General features: G+C 39.9%; 2 protein-coding genes across 2 annotated transcripts in view; one reads left to right on the top strand and one right to left on the bottom strand.

Annotated features, from left to right (window-relative positions):
- Positions 1–9856, top strand: part of ddah1 (dimethylarginine dimethylaminohydrolase 1) — a 68557-nt gene extending 58701 nt beyond the window's left edge. Inside the window, exons 6-7 of the mRNA XM_087785377.1 lie at positions 6982–7125; positions 9513–9856. Of these exons, the coding sequence (XP_087641503.1) occupies positions 6982–7125; positions 9513–9623 (255 nt within the window). The 3' untranslated portion in view covers positions 9624–9856. The remainder of the gene's footprint in view (positions 1–6981; positions 7126–9512) is intronic.
- Positions 9857–12598: 2742 nt separating this feature from the next.
- mpl (MPL proto-oncogene, thrombopoietin receptor) lies at positions 12599–18917 on the bottom strand. The gene is made up of 12 exons (XM_087785375.1): positions 18737–18917; positions 17826–17946; positions 17587–17765; positions 17341–17498; positions 17125–17275; positions 16267–16375; positions 16020–16189; positions 15808–15950; positions 15001–15160; positions 14829–14910; positions 14656–14743; positions 12599–14587 (listed from the first exon to the last, which is right to left on the bottom strand). The coding sequence occupies exons 1-12, from the start codon at positions 18915–18917 to the stop codon at positions 14180–14182; spliced, it is 1950 nt and encodes a 649-aa protein (XP_087641501.1). The 3' UTR covers positions 12599–14179.
- Positions 18918–19005: the final 88 nt, after the last annotated feature.

Here is a 19005-nt window from a genome sequence, read left to right as displayed (position 1 = left end):
CCAAACAAGCTGTTGAAGTCAATGTGCTTCTAGTTTCCCTGTTTGTTTTTTAATCCCGCTGCTGTTTATTCAGTCGCCTCTTGGCTCAGACCCGTTGGTCCTTTTCACTTCCTCGCCATGAAAGAAGAGCGAAACAACACAAATTGTTCTACAGATTTATTTACAACATCGGAACGACGCCAATGTGCTTCTGACTTCTGTTGATTGTTTCTTCTGTCTTTTCTTCTCTGCTTTAGTCATGAAAAATTGTGTTCGTCTTCTCCCTCCCGACTGCAAATTGCCACAATCCTTAGTGGAGGTAACCTGAGTTTATGGTGGAAGCATAGGGACGGAGTGAAGGGATGGTAAATGAATGAGCACATAAAAGTCATTTGGCTTCTCCCTTTTTTGTGTTTTTGACCTCTACCACATATTAGCCTTTTAGCACCTTTTACGATGCCTCCTGGACACTTCCCACATCAAAGTCACTAAATCCCACACAATTGAATGATAAGGGTAGATTTAAGTCGCAGCTTATACCACAAGTTCTAATGACTTTCAAATCCATCCATTGTTCTTTTTTTTAACCTTGTATCTGACAGAAAAACAACTTTCTTGGCAGAGGTAATACTACTGAGTAAGTTGTTGTACTGTTTCTTCTTGTCAAGTTCTTCCATAGATGCACAAACACTCGAATACAAGTCAGTTAACAATATTAAATTCATAAATTTTTTACTGCTTAGTGCCTTGTGACCCTTGTCTGCGATAGGTGCTCGACAAATAATAATTACTTACTGACTTACTTACTTATGTCACTATCGGGGTTGCAGTGGGCTGGAGCCTATAGGAAAAAACAAATCTAAACAGACGATGAAAAAGAAAGCAGTTCAATAGCTGGAAAAACATTTTTTTGTTAAAATGGTCCAGAAAGTTTGACATGTTATATGAAGCCGGAAATAAGTAAGTTTTATTCGTCATTGAATGCAGCATTGTGGTTTTACTCCACTTAGATTTACACTCGGACCTTTTTACTTCACTTTAAAATTGTTGATACGTTGGGGTAAAAGGGTAAAAAAGATAAATATACTGTATATAAAAACATCGTTATAGAATGTTTTCAGGTGCCTTCTGGTGTGACGGCTCCCCCTACTGGCTGTGGTTGTTAACATTCAATTAAACTTTATGATTCCATATCAGGTCTTTTTTAAGCTCTTACCCCAAACAAGCAGAACATTCCAGGGTTGACTCCTTCCTGCCTGTTGGTTGACCCCGCTAGTTAACAAGCCGCCGTCAGTGAGATCCTTAATGAACTTCTCACTTCATTACTGCACTTTACTTCTGCAATGGAGTCCTCTTTACAAGCCAGCGCTGGTAATTAGGTGAAGTTGGTTCAGTGGGTGCCATGAAGGTCTAAGAATAGACTCCTAATGACTTGTTTTGGACCTGGCCTCACTGTTTGTGGTCTCCCGGCTCCTGGTTTGATCCACAGACCACAGCTCATTAGGAGATATTACATTCTGACTTTATATCATAAAGATGTTGTTGTCATGTTGTGTATTTGTGTGACTGTGTTCGACCTGCACACTTACCGGTTGATTGGGTCATCCGTCTGTCCGTGTCACCACCGAGCTTGACTCATGAAATCATGATCCCAGAAAGAGCGTGTGTGTCAGTGTGGCTGACGGCCCCCCCTCACAGTAACCACATTTGCAGTTATGATGTCATGGCTGCTGGTCACAGCCCCCCTCGAGGGCCAGAGGATGTCGTAATGGCGCTGAAGTTTCCGACCAGAGCCTGATTACAGCACTGCTGTTGTCATGTGACCGATGAACATGATCTGATTAGACCAGGATCGTATACATTGTTGGTCACGTGCACGATCACATACAAGGTGCAGTCAGCTACAGTTCAGGAAATTTGGTGGAAGTATGAAAATGTGTTATGTTTTAAAAGAGATCCATCTGCTATAGTGAGCAACACACTCTGTTGCATGAGATGATACAAGCATCGACACAGAGAGTTGCAGCATCAGGCCTGAAGTACCAACAACATTCATTATTCTGTATTTTTGGTCTCCGCTGAGAGACATCCAAGTGTTCCAGCTGACTTAAAGCAACAAAACCAAACGTTTTCATATTTAATATAATGATTGTTTTTATTTTGAACTGTCGTGACTCATGTAGTAGAACTCTTTGTAACCATTATTTATCAATGTTTCTCACCACGTAACTTTGCTTGGACGAGCAGCCTGGATAGTCTGAGTATCATGTGACCATCCAACTGTTTGACAGTGGTGGGTCAGAGACAGTGTTTTCATATCAAGCACTGAGAGACGTTTTCAATTTACCAGAATATAAAACCAGAAACGGGCCTAACAGGAGTATTTATCTTGTTTTGGAAACAAATGTAGATGCAGTAAGTTGATGAAGCTCAACAGACTTTTCAATACCTTAACATTTTTTTCAATTTATCTATCGCTGATTTAACCTGTTAACTAGACGGATTAAATATGATGCCTGGGTTTATTTGATTTTTGTTGTGTGAATTGTTAGTTTTCTATTAAAATGTGTTTTCAATATCTGTTGGTTCTCCAATATCACTGTAAGTTTATATGTCCTGTGTGGTTACAGTAGAGAAGAAGAAAAAAATCAACTTTATAGAAGATGGTTATATTTACAAAATCACAAATACATGTGCCAAACTCATCTGATTATTCAGTTTTCCTGTCAGATGACCGGTACGATCATTACGTTCTACAATAGAAACTAGCAGTAAAATTACTCCTAATAAATAATTGTGAGCAGCACGCGTTAAAGAGAATTATTCTAGGATTGATTTTCCAATAAAAAAATCTCCCTGTGTATGCTATAAACGTCTCATTCTTTCACCTGGCTCGAATCATCACCTCAGCTATTGTTTCCATGCCCAGAGGTGTTGTTCAGAGGGCTACAGCAATAATAACTCAATACGAGCGTCAAGGGGTTGATAATAAAAAGTTATGGTAGATCAACAGGAAGTCATCTCCTCCTCATTTCCCCTCTAGATTAGCAAGCTTGCAGGATCCTCGCCGCTGTTGTTCGCCGCTGAAAAGGCGCATTGTGGCCGACCAGTGGGGGATTAGCACCACGAGCATTGTAAATATCCAAAACAAGATCCAGATTGGAGTTGCTGGGAGTCCTCACTGTGGCTCTTTGTTGACAGACCGTCACTGCCCCCCCCGGTGGTGGTAGAGGGGGATTTCATTACCTTCCCGTAAATATTTTGGTTTGGGCTTTTTCTGACCGGGCACATTCTGGTGCCCACTCAGCACTGAAGGAACTGGACCAGGGCCAGTTTGCTTCTGCCTGGAGAGAGATGAACGTCAGGATTTATGGAGGCACGACCCTCTGATGGCTTCAGTTGTCAGACATAGAATAATGTGACGACAACTTGTTTGGCTATTTCTCATAAACCAATTAAAGCTGTATCCGTCTGACAAAAGAACCTCCTGTTCATCAACTATACTGGTCTAAGGTCCACCTGGCTCAGGGGAATATATTTCATCACAAGAACTCACATTTGAAGCTCAGCTAATGCTCATCAGAAGCTTCTGGAGGTCCAGACGATCACTACGACCATGTACTTGTCTGGCCTCACGTGCCCAACTCTACATTACTGTAGTCTTGAGTATGGATGGTACAGATTCTTCAGTGACCAACAACTATACTTCAAGATCAGAAAAAGTCCTGCCCACTGAATTTTTCTTCCTGTTTTTCTGTAGATGGAATCTTGTTTCAAAAAGTGGATAAAGGTTAAGAATACTAATGCTGAATCATGTTTCAGATAGCGTTTGTGTTTCGCTCAACATTTAAAGTTTAAACGTTTGACTTTGGGAAGGTTGACCATGACATTATTTACGTGATACTGTGTTGGCATGTTGACAGCTGAAGAAAAGATATTACAGCTTAATATGACCTTCAAGTCATAATTTACTCTGTGCTGGACCCTGCAGGTCCATTCGGGCTGTTGACAGCCCCTCAAGCCCGACTTTCGACCTCCTAAATCTAAAATATCACACCACGGGGTCCTCCATTAACGGCTGCTATTGAAAGAGGTTCCTGATGTTCCTGACAGCCCAGATCAATTTCCAGGGTGAAACTCTAGAAGTACCTGCTGTGAACTGGCTCTGAACTTCTTTCAGAGCCACAATGAGCCGAGATATTATTTTGTCATCGTGTCACAACGACCTCTCCGAACACTTTCCTGCCTTATGCTGCAGGATTTATACCTGGAATCTGACTGTATTTCTCCACTCTCCTCCCCAGGAGTGGGATCGAGTGTCCCTCATCAGCCGTAGACGTGTGGTGTTTTCTTATTGGGTCCCACGCGTTTGATCCTCCATGTTGTGACGGTTTGAGAACACAATAGTGAGGAGCTCTCCGCTGGAGTCGGTGCTCCCTGCACTTCCTCTAATCCCCCGTGTGAGAGCCAGCGTTTTGGCCGACAGGCCCACGGACAGTGTTTTCATTCTGGCCCGATGCGATCACGTAACGTGTTCGCTGGAGACCCGGGAATGTGTCTGGTCCACACTGACACGCATCATGCTCGCTGACTGTGGTCCACCCAGCAGTGACACAACAGTTCCGCTGAGTCTTAACAAACCTCTGCAATATGATATTATCAAGTCCTATTGAGGTCCAAAGCATCTGAACTCGCAACTGAAGTCCGAAGAACATTTCAGAATCACAGAGTCGTACAATTAATCAACATTATGAGATCATTTTGGCTGATGTACTGAAAAACACCAACGGTTGTCCAGTAACCTTTAAACTGTTTTTATTTTAGAAAAATAAAAGTGCTATTTAAAAGGAAAAAAAAGGAAGCTTTGAAGGCTCCAAAAAATCACTTTCAACAAGTTTCCTTTGTTATTTGCTGTCAGTTGTGTGCGTGTATAACATTGTGTCAGCTGGAGTCAAAAGATTTTCATTAGCAAAAATAAAATGGTTATAATGCCCTAAAATCTGCATTGGCTTTCAGTCTTACTACTACTGTTTATGTTCAAGTTCTATCTGGTGTCTCAGTATCCACATACCAATTTTAAGAGACTAAATATATAATTTTTTCTCATTTTCTGAAATAATGTAACTGCAATTCTTTGTTACAGCATTCTACTATTGTTAGAGTTCTACTACACGAGTCAATCATGTCTGTTCGAAGTCATGTGTTGCTTTACGGAAATGATTTAATTGTTCTGATAATGTTCATAAAGATATTATTTATTTGATACCTACAATGGTTAAAGAAAGTAGAGAGTAATATAATTCACAATAATGACAGTGTTCAAACTACTTATGACCACAACACTCTGGCAGGACCGCTGCACTCTGGCAGTGATGAAAGAACTCTGAGGAGGAGGCAGGTTTCAGAATCAGAAGCTGAAAGATACTCAAGTGTTTTGAGACTCGACTTCGAAGCCAAAATCACTTCATCAAGTGATGTGAGTTAATATGTTTTGGTCTGAGGTTCATCGTCTTCTGCCTCGCTTCCAAACTGCAGCTTCCATTTTTACTGCTCGTCAGGATGATGAGCCGACACACGATAAACACCAAAATCAGACGCACTTGAAAAATACATGCCTGATACAATTGTAATCACCCCCTTGAAACGCACACAATCACTCTCAATGACACACTCAAGCATTCTCAACAGCCATTATGAGACAAACATAGTCGAACACGTTCAGACCTCCAAATATTCACACAACACAAACATAAACTTTGTTGCATGGATTCAATGACACCCTTACACACACCAATACAATTTAAAACACACACAGAAAGAAAAATACACAATCAAGCACACAAAATCTTTGACAGAGGCTCACCATATACTACTGTTACATACCAATCTTTTAAGATCATACACTGTCACACTTTTATTCAACATATGAAACCACACAAAGAATGAGTAATCGTCACCAAACATACACAGACTCTCGTATAAACTCGCACAGGATTAGCAGATTTGTCTTGTAAGAGACTAACATTGTGCATTTGTGTTGGTAATGAGTGTAATTTTGCCAACGCCTGAGTAATGACCACAAACGGTTTTATTAAGCTTAGTTGAGCTATTAGGTTATTTCAAATCATTTGTTTAACTGTGTAATTTCAGTAATACTTGATTGTAGTTGTAGCCACATTAGGAACACAGGATTTAGTTAAACTACTAGAATGCTGAAGAATGACTCAAACAAGATCAAGGTAGTGCAGAGAATAGCTTCAAATGTATTAAACAACAAGATGTAAACTATTTTTTAAAATAAAACTAATGGGTGAAACTGTAAAAAGCTTTTTTTTTTATTTTTGAAGTTAAACATGGATGCATCGCGATGGTATACCCAACATCTACAGATATTTGAATAATCATGTTTTAAAATTCATCGATGAATTTGACTAAACAACAAAGAAGCATCACTTTCTAAACACTTAAAAAACAGAACTTACTGAAGCTATTTGATGATTGTAAGTAAAGAAAACACAATGAGTAACTGTTCTCAACACTACACTCACAGATGCACACACTGTTTTTTTATTTTCTTGTAATATAATTTTGACATGAAAGATTATAGGTTGGATTTACATGTTTCCTCCACTCATGTGTTGTAAGGCAGCCAAGCAGCATCTCAGCAGGGGTTTGAAAGATGTATGTTTTGTTTTATTTAGTCTTCAGTAAATGACAAGCATCAGTAAAATGACATTGGTAGCGTGTCTTACCAAACAACAAGTTGACTTCAGCATGTATTATTGAGCAGGAAGTATTGAGAAGCCGAACAAATGATGATTAAAAAATATTATGTTTGACACAACCATGGTCGGCCTTGACGCTCAATTAAAGGTGAGATTGTACCAGGAAGTTAATCCAAGGTTTGTAGGAAGTTACTTCAACATAGAATGAACCGTGACAGCGTTTAGATCTACTGGAACATTTGTCCAACTGCTCTCTCACCGACTCCCATGTCTCCAGATCATGCAGCAGATGAGCGACCACCGCTACGACAAGCTGACGGTGCCGGACGATCTGGCCGCCAACACCATCTACATGAATCTGCCCGGTAAAGGACACGTGCTGCTGCACCAGACGGTCGAGCAGTATCCCGAGAGCTTCAAGGTGAATCACACTTATGTAACAACACTGCTCCTTAGGGAGGAAGAAGCCGAGCCGGGACAGACAGACTGATTTACTGGAGGGAGTTTAACAAGGACATGCCTTTGTGTCCCTACATCCTGTCCAGACCTCTGAGCAAAACAACCGGGCCCCCGGTCCAACGAGCTGCGGTGCAGATTAACAGCAGAAGCTACCTCACGCTGAGATTGACCTGTAGGAAAGATATATTCTGGGATGCATAAAATTAATTTGAATCACTAGGATTCGTTCTGATACTAAAGTCTAAATTAGTGACTCATGGGTTAATGTCGATGTGAGCGGATCGAACCAGCAACACGTGTTCTTTCCTTTAAGCTGTAGATGGTGAGGACGACCTTGCATGACACCGCAAAGACTTTTTTCCATGGTCGCTGAATGACTTGTTATTGTTCCACTCTGGAGGTTTGGGGAACGTCAGTAGGTGATTTTCAGACGTGCGGAGGTTCACGTATCAACAAGTCAGGAACGATCTCAGCGGAGCAATCGCAGCAGCCTGCCATCCTCACAGACCGTCTTCAGACCTCAAAATGTTCCCTGCGGTTGAAACCCCAACCTCCTGCAGATATTTTTAGAAGAAGAATTCACCAAATGATGCATCTGTGGACTTCCACTGTTTGTTCTTCCAGGGGAGATGATCTGAGGAATAGGATCATAATAAAGTCTATTTATGTCTATTTTTGACGCAGCATATGGCGCAGTGTTTAGCAGCGAGCGCTCTGCCAGGGTCTACGTATGTGTGCTGGAAACCTTTTTTGGTGGAAAGTTCTAATAATTTCAATGGACTGAGACATAACACAAGCTGTTGAAGATCCTTTGAGCAGGTCTCCCGGTGGAGCTCATCCCGTCCTCGGCTCCCACTTCTGCTCTTTAGTTCATCTCCTGAACTCTATTTTTAGATTTCTCGTGAAGTTATTACGAGGCCCACCAGACAGCGGGTTCGAGAGAGAGGATTGGTGGAGTAGTTTAACCATTATAAACAACAAACTTTCCAATATTCCAAACACCAAACTTTCTCAGAGACAGTATTTCATCCTTTTTCCACTGCTTATCTGAGGGGGCGGAACAACATAAAGGAGAAAGATTTATGGAGGATTAGAAACACAAATATGGATGGATGAATGCTGGGAAACAAATCATTAGATTAATGGATGGATGTGTTGATGGAAAACAATGAATAATTAATGGGTGGATAGACATATGAGAGTTTAAAACAATGGATGTTAGTAGTTGGATAGATGGTGAGAAACAAATGAAAGAGTTATGAATGGAGGGATGGATGGTGAGAAACAAATGAAAGGGTTATGAATGGAGGGATGGATGGTGAGAAACAAATGAAAGGGTTATGAATGGAGGGATGGATGGTGAGAAACAAATGAAAGGGTTATGAATGGAGGGATGGATGGTGAGAAACGAATGAAAGGGTTGTGAATGAATGGATGGATGGTGAGGAACAAATAAAAGGGTTGTGAATGGATGGATGGTGAGGAACAATGAAAGGGTTATGAATGGAGGGATGGATGGTGAGGAACAAATGAAAGGGTTGTGAATGGATGGATGGTGAGAAACAAATGAAAGGGTTGTGAATGGATGGATGGTGAGAAACAAATGAAATGGTTATGAATGGATGGATGGATGGTGAGAAACAAATGAAAGGGTTGTGAATGGATGGATGGTGAGAAACAAATGAAAGGGTTATGAATGGATGGATGGATGGTGAGAAACAAATGAAAGGGTTGTGAATGGATGGATGGTGAGAAACAAATGAAAGGGTGATGGATGGATGGATGGTGAGAAACAAATGAAAGGGTTATGAATGGATAGATGGTGAGGAACAAATGAAAGGGTTATGAATGGATGGATGGATGGTGAGGAACAAATAAAAGGGTTATGAATGGATGGATGGATGGTGAGGAACAATGAAAGGGTTATGAATGGATAGATGGTGAGGAACAAATGAAAGGGTTATGAATGGATGGATGGATGGTGAGGAACAAATAAAAGGGTTATGAATGGATGGATGGATGGTGAGGAACAATGAAAGGGTTATGAATGGATAGATGGTGAGGAACAAATGAAAGGGTTATGAATGGATGGATGGATGGTGAGGAACAAATAAAAGGGTTATGAATGGATGGATGGATGGATGGTGAGGAACAATGAAAGGGTTATGAATGGATGGATGGATGGTGAGGAACAATGAAAGGGTTATGAATGGATGGATGCAGGACAAATCATAAATCAGATCAATGGTGAATATCTGTAGAATGAAAGGATGAATGGAAGAAGTTCAATCATGATATAATTCAATGTTAGAAGTGATCAAGTGTTGATAATCTGAAAACTGTCTGCAGGTGTTTGAGAAGCTGAAGGACTACACGCTGATTCCTGTGTCCAACGCCGAGAAGGTCAAGGTGGATGGTGCGCTCACCTGCTGCTCCGTGCTCATCAACAAGGCCATATGAGTGTGCTCACCGGCGCCCCCTCTCAGTACATGCAAGCACAACACACATGTCCAGTGCTGTGAAGGGCTGCATTAAATAATGTGAAAGAAAAGATCTAAATCATTCCACCTGATACTCACCTCAATTAAACGTCTTAGACACAAAGATCATTGGAGCTAGCACACTCTGTTAAAGTATTAATCAATAAAGTTGTTCTAATCTTCATGACTTATAGAACAAGTTAACCAAACAAAGTGGCAAGTGAGTGTTTGCAAGTAGAAATCTTGATGTAGGATCAAGTAGTGGAACTGATGTGGCCTTAAGTAGATGAAGAAATTCTTGGTGCTAAAATCTTTGGTGATGATTAAGTTTAGAACCAAATGAAATGTATAACGTAGGCGAAAACACTTGATTTGAACTCAACTTCTAGTGCTTTGATTGTAGAGTTAACAAACTTGAAAAATACATTCTTTATTTCATTATTTTTATATTTTCAAATATCTAATTATTTGCTATTGAACTTAAGTTTTCACACCTGATTTCTGACCGTTTGTTTGCTGCTACACAAGTCCATTATGTGCCTGCCAGTCCATCCACGCCACCTTTCTCCGTCACCAATGGACTCGTTCATGTCTTCATCTGTGACCATGCAAACACCAGAGAGGATTGTCGATGGTGACTGGCATCACTGACTCAACACACCATCCTGGTCCGAACCTTCATGGGGAGTCCGTACCCTTGTCAACATACACAAGAAGCCTTTACTACTCTTTGCTAGCCAGACAAATGCTATATTTCATCAACTAAGGATTACAACTTGCCAAAATCTACACCAAACCAACAACACCAGAATTGTTTGAGTGAAACTCAAATAATGTTGACGTTTGTACATGATTTAGAAGAAAGTTCTGTATCTACAATATCTTATTTCTAATGCTAAGTAAGCTAATGCTAGGCAAGCCTTAGCTTTAACAGAACAATTTTATTTTTTATTGCACCTTTACAGAAAGTGCTTGGGGCTCCAACTCATCTGGATCTATGAGTCGTTGTATACATTATGTAAACAGTATTTTAATACAACCATTATTCGACAGGCTTTAAACGTTCAGCATAAGCTACACCTCCCATAAAGACATAAACACTCTTGGAACTACATTAAAACCACCTCATGATAAAAATGGTGCCACGATACTCTGCTTCCTAATGTTTGACTCTGATCTAGTATTTCATTGACATATGGCATCATTTTTAAACTAAGAGTACAATCTAGTGACCTTTAACAAATTCAGACACTGTATATGTGTATAATAAGGCCTCATCAGTCGGGTTTGGTATCATTCAAAATGTTTTGATACCAGTACTTGTATCAATACTTTGCTTTGCTAAAATTCCAATCCAAGCTAAAGGAAAAACAATCCAGTACAGAACACTAAATCTGATCACTGCATTTGACACTACGTCAGTATTTTGTCAGATAAATCCACACATTATGAAGTTTTGATCACGCATGGGTATCGAAACTTAGAATTTCAGTCAGTGCCACAAAACAATCGAAGTTTGATACCCATCAGTACCTGTAACACAACCATAATCAAATATGCAAACTCAACCAGAAATACACCAGAAATTCACCACATGGCGAAGAAAATTGCAAAAACTAATAGAACAACCCGACATGAACCAAAACACATGGACAAGCACACACAAACACACACACACTTCAACAGTACTAATTAAACTACACTCAAAGTACAAACTAATAGTCACACTCCTATGTACAATTAAGATACAAATACAACTGACCTGGACTCTTATTGGCGATAGTTCCCTAAATTCACGTGTTCACCTTGAATCTAAACTTCTGTTCCTGCTAAACTGCTTCTCTGTGCTTGTGGGTGAAAGTTCAGGAAGTGACATCAGGAGGTGCTTCCAGCGCTGGACGTCCGAGGGACTGCTGATGGAACCTGGAAAAAATTCCAGCTGGGAGGAGAAACTGCTCCTCCAGTAAACACAGTGTGTTGTCGAGCTGCTCCGTTCCACCTCTGCTAATTTACAGCGCTGATGTCATGGATGCCGGCTGTGGACGTGATGTCCACCTTTAGAGAGCGACCCAGGCGGTTTGGCCATAACTTAAAGAAGGCGGCTGGTTGGCTGAGAGCAGGACGGTGACATCATCTGAACATCCAGTTCTCCAGTCTCCCTCAGTTATTAGTCTCCGATTAGTGCTGGACTTTATTGGGCTCTAATTTGATCTGAAAGTGACGACTATGGCACTTATTAAAAATCCAATTGTGGTCCAACAGCGGCTACATGGATCGTTTATTTGAACAATTACTTACATTTTGTCGACTATGTAATCGCTCTCTTGACATTTAAATGCCATCATTTCTGCTTTCCTAGACTTGGCAGTAAAAGCTGAAGGTCACTGAGAGGAGACTTGAATCTTACTAGTTTCACTGGCGACAGAAGATCTAGTCACAAAGAAGTCAATATAGTCAATGTTGTTATTTTAAACCAAGATCTATCATCTTCATGTTGTCTGTGTAACAAACACTGAAACGATTGAAATTCAGACGCAAGAAAACTAAGAGGATTAAAAAACAATCAGGTAGAAGATGAAGTATGGAGAGTTGACGTGATCTTTTGTCTGTATTTTACAAGGGAGGGCAAGAGTATCTACATTTTCACTGGATGAATGTTACAGTATATTTGTTTTAAACTTTTCCTTTCATCATCAATCTTCAAATAGATGTCAAAAAGGCAAATTTCAATGAAGCCACATGGTGGACCTTTTCAAGGAGAGACACAATGTTCCGCCATGTTGTCACTTTGAGTTACTGCATCATTTCAAAGAGGTCTGGTAAGTCAAAGGTCTGGGATCTGGTCAGTAATAAGAAAACAAAGGGCTACAAAGATCCTCCCTTGTTGAGCCATTTAAATAGAAGATGGCTCCGTAGTTTTATGTGTGAGTCAATAAACCACAATAAATCAGTCAATTCAAAATATAAAGTATATTTAATATTGTTTTCTAAGTTGAAGTAAAATGTATACCTAAGGAAAATGGGAAGAATACCATATACTGAATTTATTTACACCACAAACCTATATCAATATCACACAACAGTTGGGTAATACAACGTGTATATTTGTGTATAGAAAACACATTTGAATCAACTGTATTTTAAAAAAATAACACGTCAAACTTGGTAAATGTTGCTCCAACTATACTACTTAATAAAGGATTTCACTTCTATTATACAAAATAAGCAAAGCGTAAAATATAAAGTTTATAAATCAAAGCTTATGCACATCGTTTGTACAACGGTGTCCTATTATACAGCTCCCTCTAGTGGGCTCGGGATTAAAGCACCGCATTGACAGTGTGCGTATGTATCATATGTAGCAATGATGTACACTACCAACAATTGACCTTATCTCTACCCAACACTTTTAAATCCTCTATGATAGTTAGCGTCAGACATCTCGGAATGATAATCTTATCTTTAAATTCCCTATTTTCCCCAAAAACGATTTCTGCTAAACTGTCTGCCACAAGCATATTGTTGCCATTCACTCGTTTTCACGTTCAAGCTTGATTTATTTAACTATTTATCTATTTTCATTTTCTAAGTATATTTAATTATTGTTGCTGGATAATAATTTTGAGTGGACTAATTTTTAATTTTTTTTAATACCCGTAGATAGCTTTTCCCCCCAATTATTAAAACATATAATGCTTGTAGATCAGGAGACTCAACCATTCAAGCATGACTCGCTCCAATGTTCACCCAATCATGCTTCAGGCCTATTGCTCATGTGACTCTTTGGTTTGTATCAAATGATTTGCTCTTTCAACGTCACTGTTTGGGAGGTCAAGGTGATCCCGGCTTCTGTGCTTCCCAGACAAGGTTGCAGGTGAGTTCAGGTGCAGTTGGTATAATGGCAGGTAATGTCTGTCTATCGCACACCTGGGCAAAGTGCGGTCCGGGGGCCACATGTGGCCCTTTGACTGTATTCATGCGGCCCTCAAGAGGTCAGAGTAGAACATAGACATTATTTCCAACAGCTTACAATTTAATATTGAGTTTATTATTGTATTAACTCTCTCTCTATATATATATATATATTTATTTATTTTTACTTCCTAATTTTTTTGTTTTTACTTTTATGAAAATGTCTTGCCGGTCAGAATTATTGACATCATATTTAGAGAAGAAGATTTAGAGTTATTTTCCCATCCGTTTCTTTTACTAGAAAGGTTTGTAAAAGTGTTTTGACATAGCCAGGTTTATTTTATACTGATATTTCTTTCTTTACTATTCTTACTTGCTTTGTTTTTTCAAAGTTTTTCTGTCATATTTTAGCTCTTCGCTCCTCTCCTTTGGATTGAGGGCCCCTCACAACAGTCAGTATATAATGTGGCCCCAGAGGACATCCAATTGCCCATCCCTGCTCTATGGTGTCGTCAGTATTTAACCCACTCTGTGCCAGAACAAGACGCTTCAACAGCTGGGTTTGGAAACACAATATGCTGGGAAAGTGCATAAGTTGATGCAGGTTCACTCTCTCTGTGCTGCTCATAGGTTTGTGTAGAGGTTTCCAGACTCAGTGGTGTCACTGCTTCTCAACCCACCTGCAGCTTCAGCTGGAGCTACATAAGAGAAGTTCAAGAAATTTCCGCAGGTGTCAGGACTCTTCAGACGCTCGTCCGGTCTCTCTGCTCCTCTTTTCTCCCCAGACTTTTCGAGGACGTACTTGTTTCCGACCGGTAAAAGGCCAAGACTGCTTCTGTTCAGGGTCACGTACTCCGGGAGCAGTCTGTCCACGGAGCTTGTATGGAGCTGCTCTCTGCTGGAGAAGACGTCGTCTGGTGGCAGCAGGTGCTCTGAGGCCAACACTGGTTCTGATGGTTCCTCTCTGGACATCACCTCAACCACGGAGGGGGACATTTCCTCAGTACACTGCTTCACCGTGACTGGTAGCTCCTGGAATATGAGACTTTACCTTTAAAAAAAAACTTTTTCAACATGAGTCTCAACTGACACTTGTTTACCCATTTGTGGTTGTCCATCTCTGCCAGGAAGCTCTGGAGAACCTTGTCCAGGTCCGGCACAGGAGGCCACAAATGTTCCTTGAGTTTGCTGTCATGGGAGTGAAGGACAGAAGTGTAAAAACAAATGTTCTGAGCTGGTCAAGTGAGAAGTTAAGCAAAGTTAAAACATTTACTTCAAGTATGAAGGAAACAGAGTGAAGAGCAAGAGAACTGCCACCAGCAACACAACTGGGATGCACATCAACACAACAGCATCTGTAACAGCACAGAAATATCCATTGACATATTAAAACATTAAAAAAATATTTATATTAAAAACACAAGACTAGTGGACCAGAGCTTGACCTGTCCCGGCTGGCGTGTCTCCACTCAGCTCATCTGACCAGTCACTCCAGTGACCAGAGAACATCGATCCTTCAACTTTTGCTCTGACTCTCGCTCTGTAGTGAGTCCCGGCTGGGACCTCCAGACACATCTCAGTTGATGGACCCATTAGAGACGATATCTGAGAGAAAGCATGTGGTTAGAAATGAGTATACACAGGCAAACTTACTCCATATCATCGTTTTTTAGTGTGGTTAAAGGTCGACGTAACTTTCTGAGCACTCTGCTGCCCTCTTGTGTCTGTAACATATCACTGCACATACATACTTTTTGTTGGAGCAGCATTATGACTTTTGATTGTGTATCGATATTGTACAAATATATTTGTAAATTCTATATAAAAAGTGTTTTATTGTTTATTGGTTTTGTTGTTTAAGCGCCTTAGTATTTTAATAAGGCCCTTTAAAAATAATAATTACTTACTATCTTGTGTTATTTTGTTAGTTTTTGATCAATTTCGTATTTCAACATATTAACTTTCCTTTCTTAATAGAATGTTAAAGTATGTTTTAAGGCATCAACGTTTTCATCATACTTTTTAAAAAGGAATTATTTATTTAATATAGATAAAATTTAATTATTTTTAATTATTTCTGAAAAAAAGAGTCAAAGTGTTAAATTAGTCAATTTAGATATATAAAACAGCAATTACATGTCTGTATGACTACTTTGCTGCACCCATGATCCTAAACGCTCCACAGATGGGACCAATTTTACTTGAACTTAAGAACGATAAAGATGATGAAAAAAAGGAAAACAGCTTCCTACTGTCCAGACTTCTTGTCCTCTGGTCTGATGTGCGGCTTCGTACAGCAGAGGAGCCGGCACTGACAAAACTGGAGCGTTCCATTCCAGACACAGCTTCTCCTCTTCTATTGATCCCTTCACAAGAGCTGGAGGCCACACTTTGACTGCAAAATAAAAAAAGGGTCTAAAACCAGGGTCCATGAAGACACAAGAGCAAAGTGATGACGTCTTACTGCTGCTCTGGACGCTGAAATCTGGTGTGTAGAAAGTTTGTCCGAATGAATTCATGTCAGTGAGGACTCTGACTTTGACCTTCGTGGACTGAGATGCGTTAAAAGTGCAACTGTCAGCGGAGAGACTCTCCGGCGAACACTCGGTCCAGTCAGTCCAGCTCGTGGTTTCACTGTGAGATGAAATCATGTCTCTGTAATATTACAGTTGTATATTTCAGAAAGTTGATGATCTAGACTGCAGCTTTACCTCAGAAGCATCTTGTGAAACATCTGGCTCTTGTTTCTGAAACCACTGCTGCTCCACTGACAGGTGATCATCTGCAGGTCAACGGTGAAGCAAACTAGCGAAATGTCATCTGCAGAAAGAAAAGCGTTGTGTGGCGTGAATATCAATTCACGTCCAATATGTCCATGTCAAACCTTACAGGAGTTGTATCATGAACTATATTTAAATAACGTTTTTGTAGAATAAATTATATAATTATAATAAATAAATAAATAAATAATTTTCAAATTTGTATTTATTGACATCTTTTATTTTTGTGTTGCTAAATAAAATAAACTTTCAACAGCTAGATGGCATCAGTCATCATGTCCTCTTTAGCTAAAGTAAGACTGAAATCAAGCAAGATCCTGACGATGACTGAGGACGAGAGGATACAGTTTACTCCAGCTGCTAGTAAATCTGATGTTTTGACGTATTTTGGATTCAAAAGGAATGAAAGCAGTTACGACTTTGTGAAGAGTCATGTGGTCTGTATATATTGCAACACCAGAATCAAGTACTGGACAATACTACACATATATACTTAAAATCTGCCGGGTGGTCTTTAGTTAGATGAATGTCAAAAGGGTGTATCAGAGAGGCAGAATTGTAGCTCTTTTTCTTACGTGGATTTTGATAATTAGAAACAATATTGGTAAATCAGATTCTTAAGAGCATTCATCAACTCATGAATTTGATTCCTTTCCATGTCGATGAATTTTCACTCTATGTATACGTCACTGTGGAATCTCATAGCAAACAGTTTGAGATGAAGCTGCTCAGGTGTGAGAATGAGTATATCCGAGGGTAGGTACATGTGGGGAACGAACCCATACTCACCTCCACTTTGTGGTGCCACAGCTTGCACTGCAGACGACCAGCTGCTCCAGTGTCCTGCCTTCTTGTTGTGTCCACACTTGACGGAGACCTGGACCTGAACTTCGTCCCCGGGTTGAAGTGTGATCACAGTATCGTCACTTCTCCTGCTTCCCTGCAAGTTGCAGACCTGTGGTCATTTCAGATGTCATCGTAAAAGTTGAGTATTTGGAACCAAACCTCCTTCATTTTCTCCCCAAGACCCTTCGACAAGTGTCTAATCCTGAAGCGCACTCTGTCCCCCCAGTATCTTGGAACAAACTGCTGCCATGAAACCCTCAGCTGACCAACGTGGTCAGTTGGATGTAAGGTGACGTTGAAGGGCTGGTCCAGAAGAACTGAGGAAAAGAACAAGTGAGGATGTAAACGGATGAACAGATTAAAACTGCGAGGTCAACACAAGATAATCAAATGTGTTTCTCTCACAGTGATCTTCCACAGACACGGAGCGACTGTAGATGGTTTGGTTGGTGTTTGAATCCATCACTTTTATGTTGGTGTCCACAAAAGAGTGAACATCAGAGGCTGGGAATACACAGACATGCAGGAAAGTCTCATCCTCTGTTCTCCAGGTAGATGTCTTACATCTTTCCATGGCTGACGTTCTGTAATCACAAAGATAATGATGACCAAGATTACAGGCAACAAGTCACCGGCGTTCTCACGAGTCAAAATTGTAGAACACATCGTAAGTGTTATTGTGGTCAGTCTCCCAGAAGCATGTGAAGTCCTCTTCTGTCCGCGTGAAACATTTGGGGGTCTCTTCCTCTTCAAGAAGCAACCGATCTGTAATGTAACAATTATAGAAGAATAATCAGGAACTTTGATAATGATAAAAACAACTCTGAGATAAACATATTAGAAATTGAATTAATGTAAAACATAGAGTATTCCAAACCAATGGTCTCAATCCATCTTTCCCTCTTAAAAAATCAATAGAAGTTGGTTGTTGGTGTTCTTAACTAGTTCAGTCAGGTTTAAACAAGAGAAGGGTTAGAATGTGGTCCTTCAACTTATCTAGATCTTGACATTTGAGGATACTAAATAAATGCTATGCTCGCTAAAATGTCCCTTGTTCACATTTAATTCAACTGCTAACAATGTCAACAATATTTATTTAGGTTCCCGCTTTTCAGGTTCAATTTAATGTCTAAGAGTTGTTTTTACCCAATACATCTGTTGCTTCTGTGAAATGTAGCTAAAATATTGTCTCTTGGAGAATTCAGTTGCTTATAAGCCATTATAGTTACAGCCTATATAGTTTACTTTTAGCTCAATAGTAATAACCCTAACCTAATCACCGGTGTCATCCACACGTGCAGCAGACAAATACGTCACAACTTTGCATTTGACTTAGAACATACTCTTTCAGCTACTGCTTACTGTAAACATGGTTGACAAATGTTAGAAATAAATATACATGTTAGATATTATATTTCTTTGATTAAAAATAAAATATCAGATGTCATTAATCAGATTAAATGTAATACAATCCAAATCTAATCTAATCAAATAATCTTAAATCATAATGTTTATCCATATTAATATTACATTTTTTTTAATATAAGGTACACACCTTCCCTGGACGGGTAGTCGTTGGTTCCTTCTGAGAAATGTGTCCCCAAAATGAAGGTGACTTGGATCCACAGAAAGGAGAGAAAGGTCATGTTGGGTTGAAGGTGCGAGCAGCAGAAGCAGCTCTGCAGCATGTGTAGCAACAGACATGTGTGTGTTGAAGGTTGTGTGTCTGAGGGCATGTGCTGGTGCACAGTTCAGAGTGACAAGAAGGAAGTCATCAACTGAAAAAAAAGAAAACAACACAACGGCAGTTTGGGATTGTAGTAG

This window comes from Callionymus lyra, chromosome 2, assembly GCF_982586985.1.
Source record: "Callionymus lyra chromosome 2, fCalLyr1.hap1.1, whole genome shotgun sequence".
Taxonomy (NCBI): Eukaryota; Metazoa; Chordata; class Actinopteri; order Syngnathiformes; family Callionymidae; genus Callionymus; species Callionymus lyra.
Note: the sequence above shows the minus strand (reverse complement) of the source record. Positions and strands in the feature narration are given on the sequence as shown.

Bases quoted from the DNA above. Each gene is read 5' to 3' on its own strand.
- mpl (XM_087785375.1), bottom strand. From the start codon at position 18,917: ATGCCCTCAGACACACAACCTTCAACACACACATGTCTGTTGCTACAC. The intron at 17,947-18,736 runs GTGTGTACCTTA...GTTACATTACAG, and splicing joins CGACTACCCGTCCAGGGAAG to ATCGGTTGCTTCTTGAAGAG. The intron at 17,766-17,825 runs GTGAGAACGCCG...TTGTGATTACAG, and splicing joins GTGTTCTACAATTTTGACTC to AACGTCAGCCATGGAAAGAT.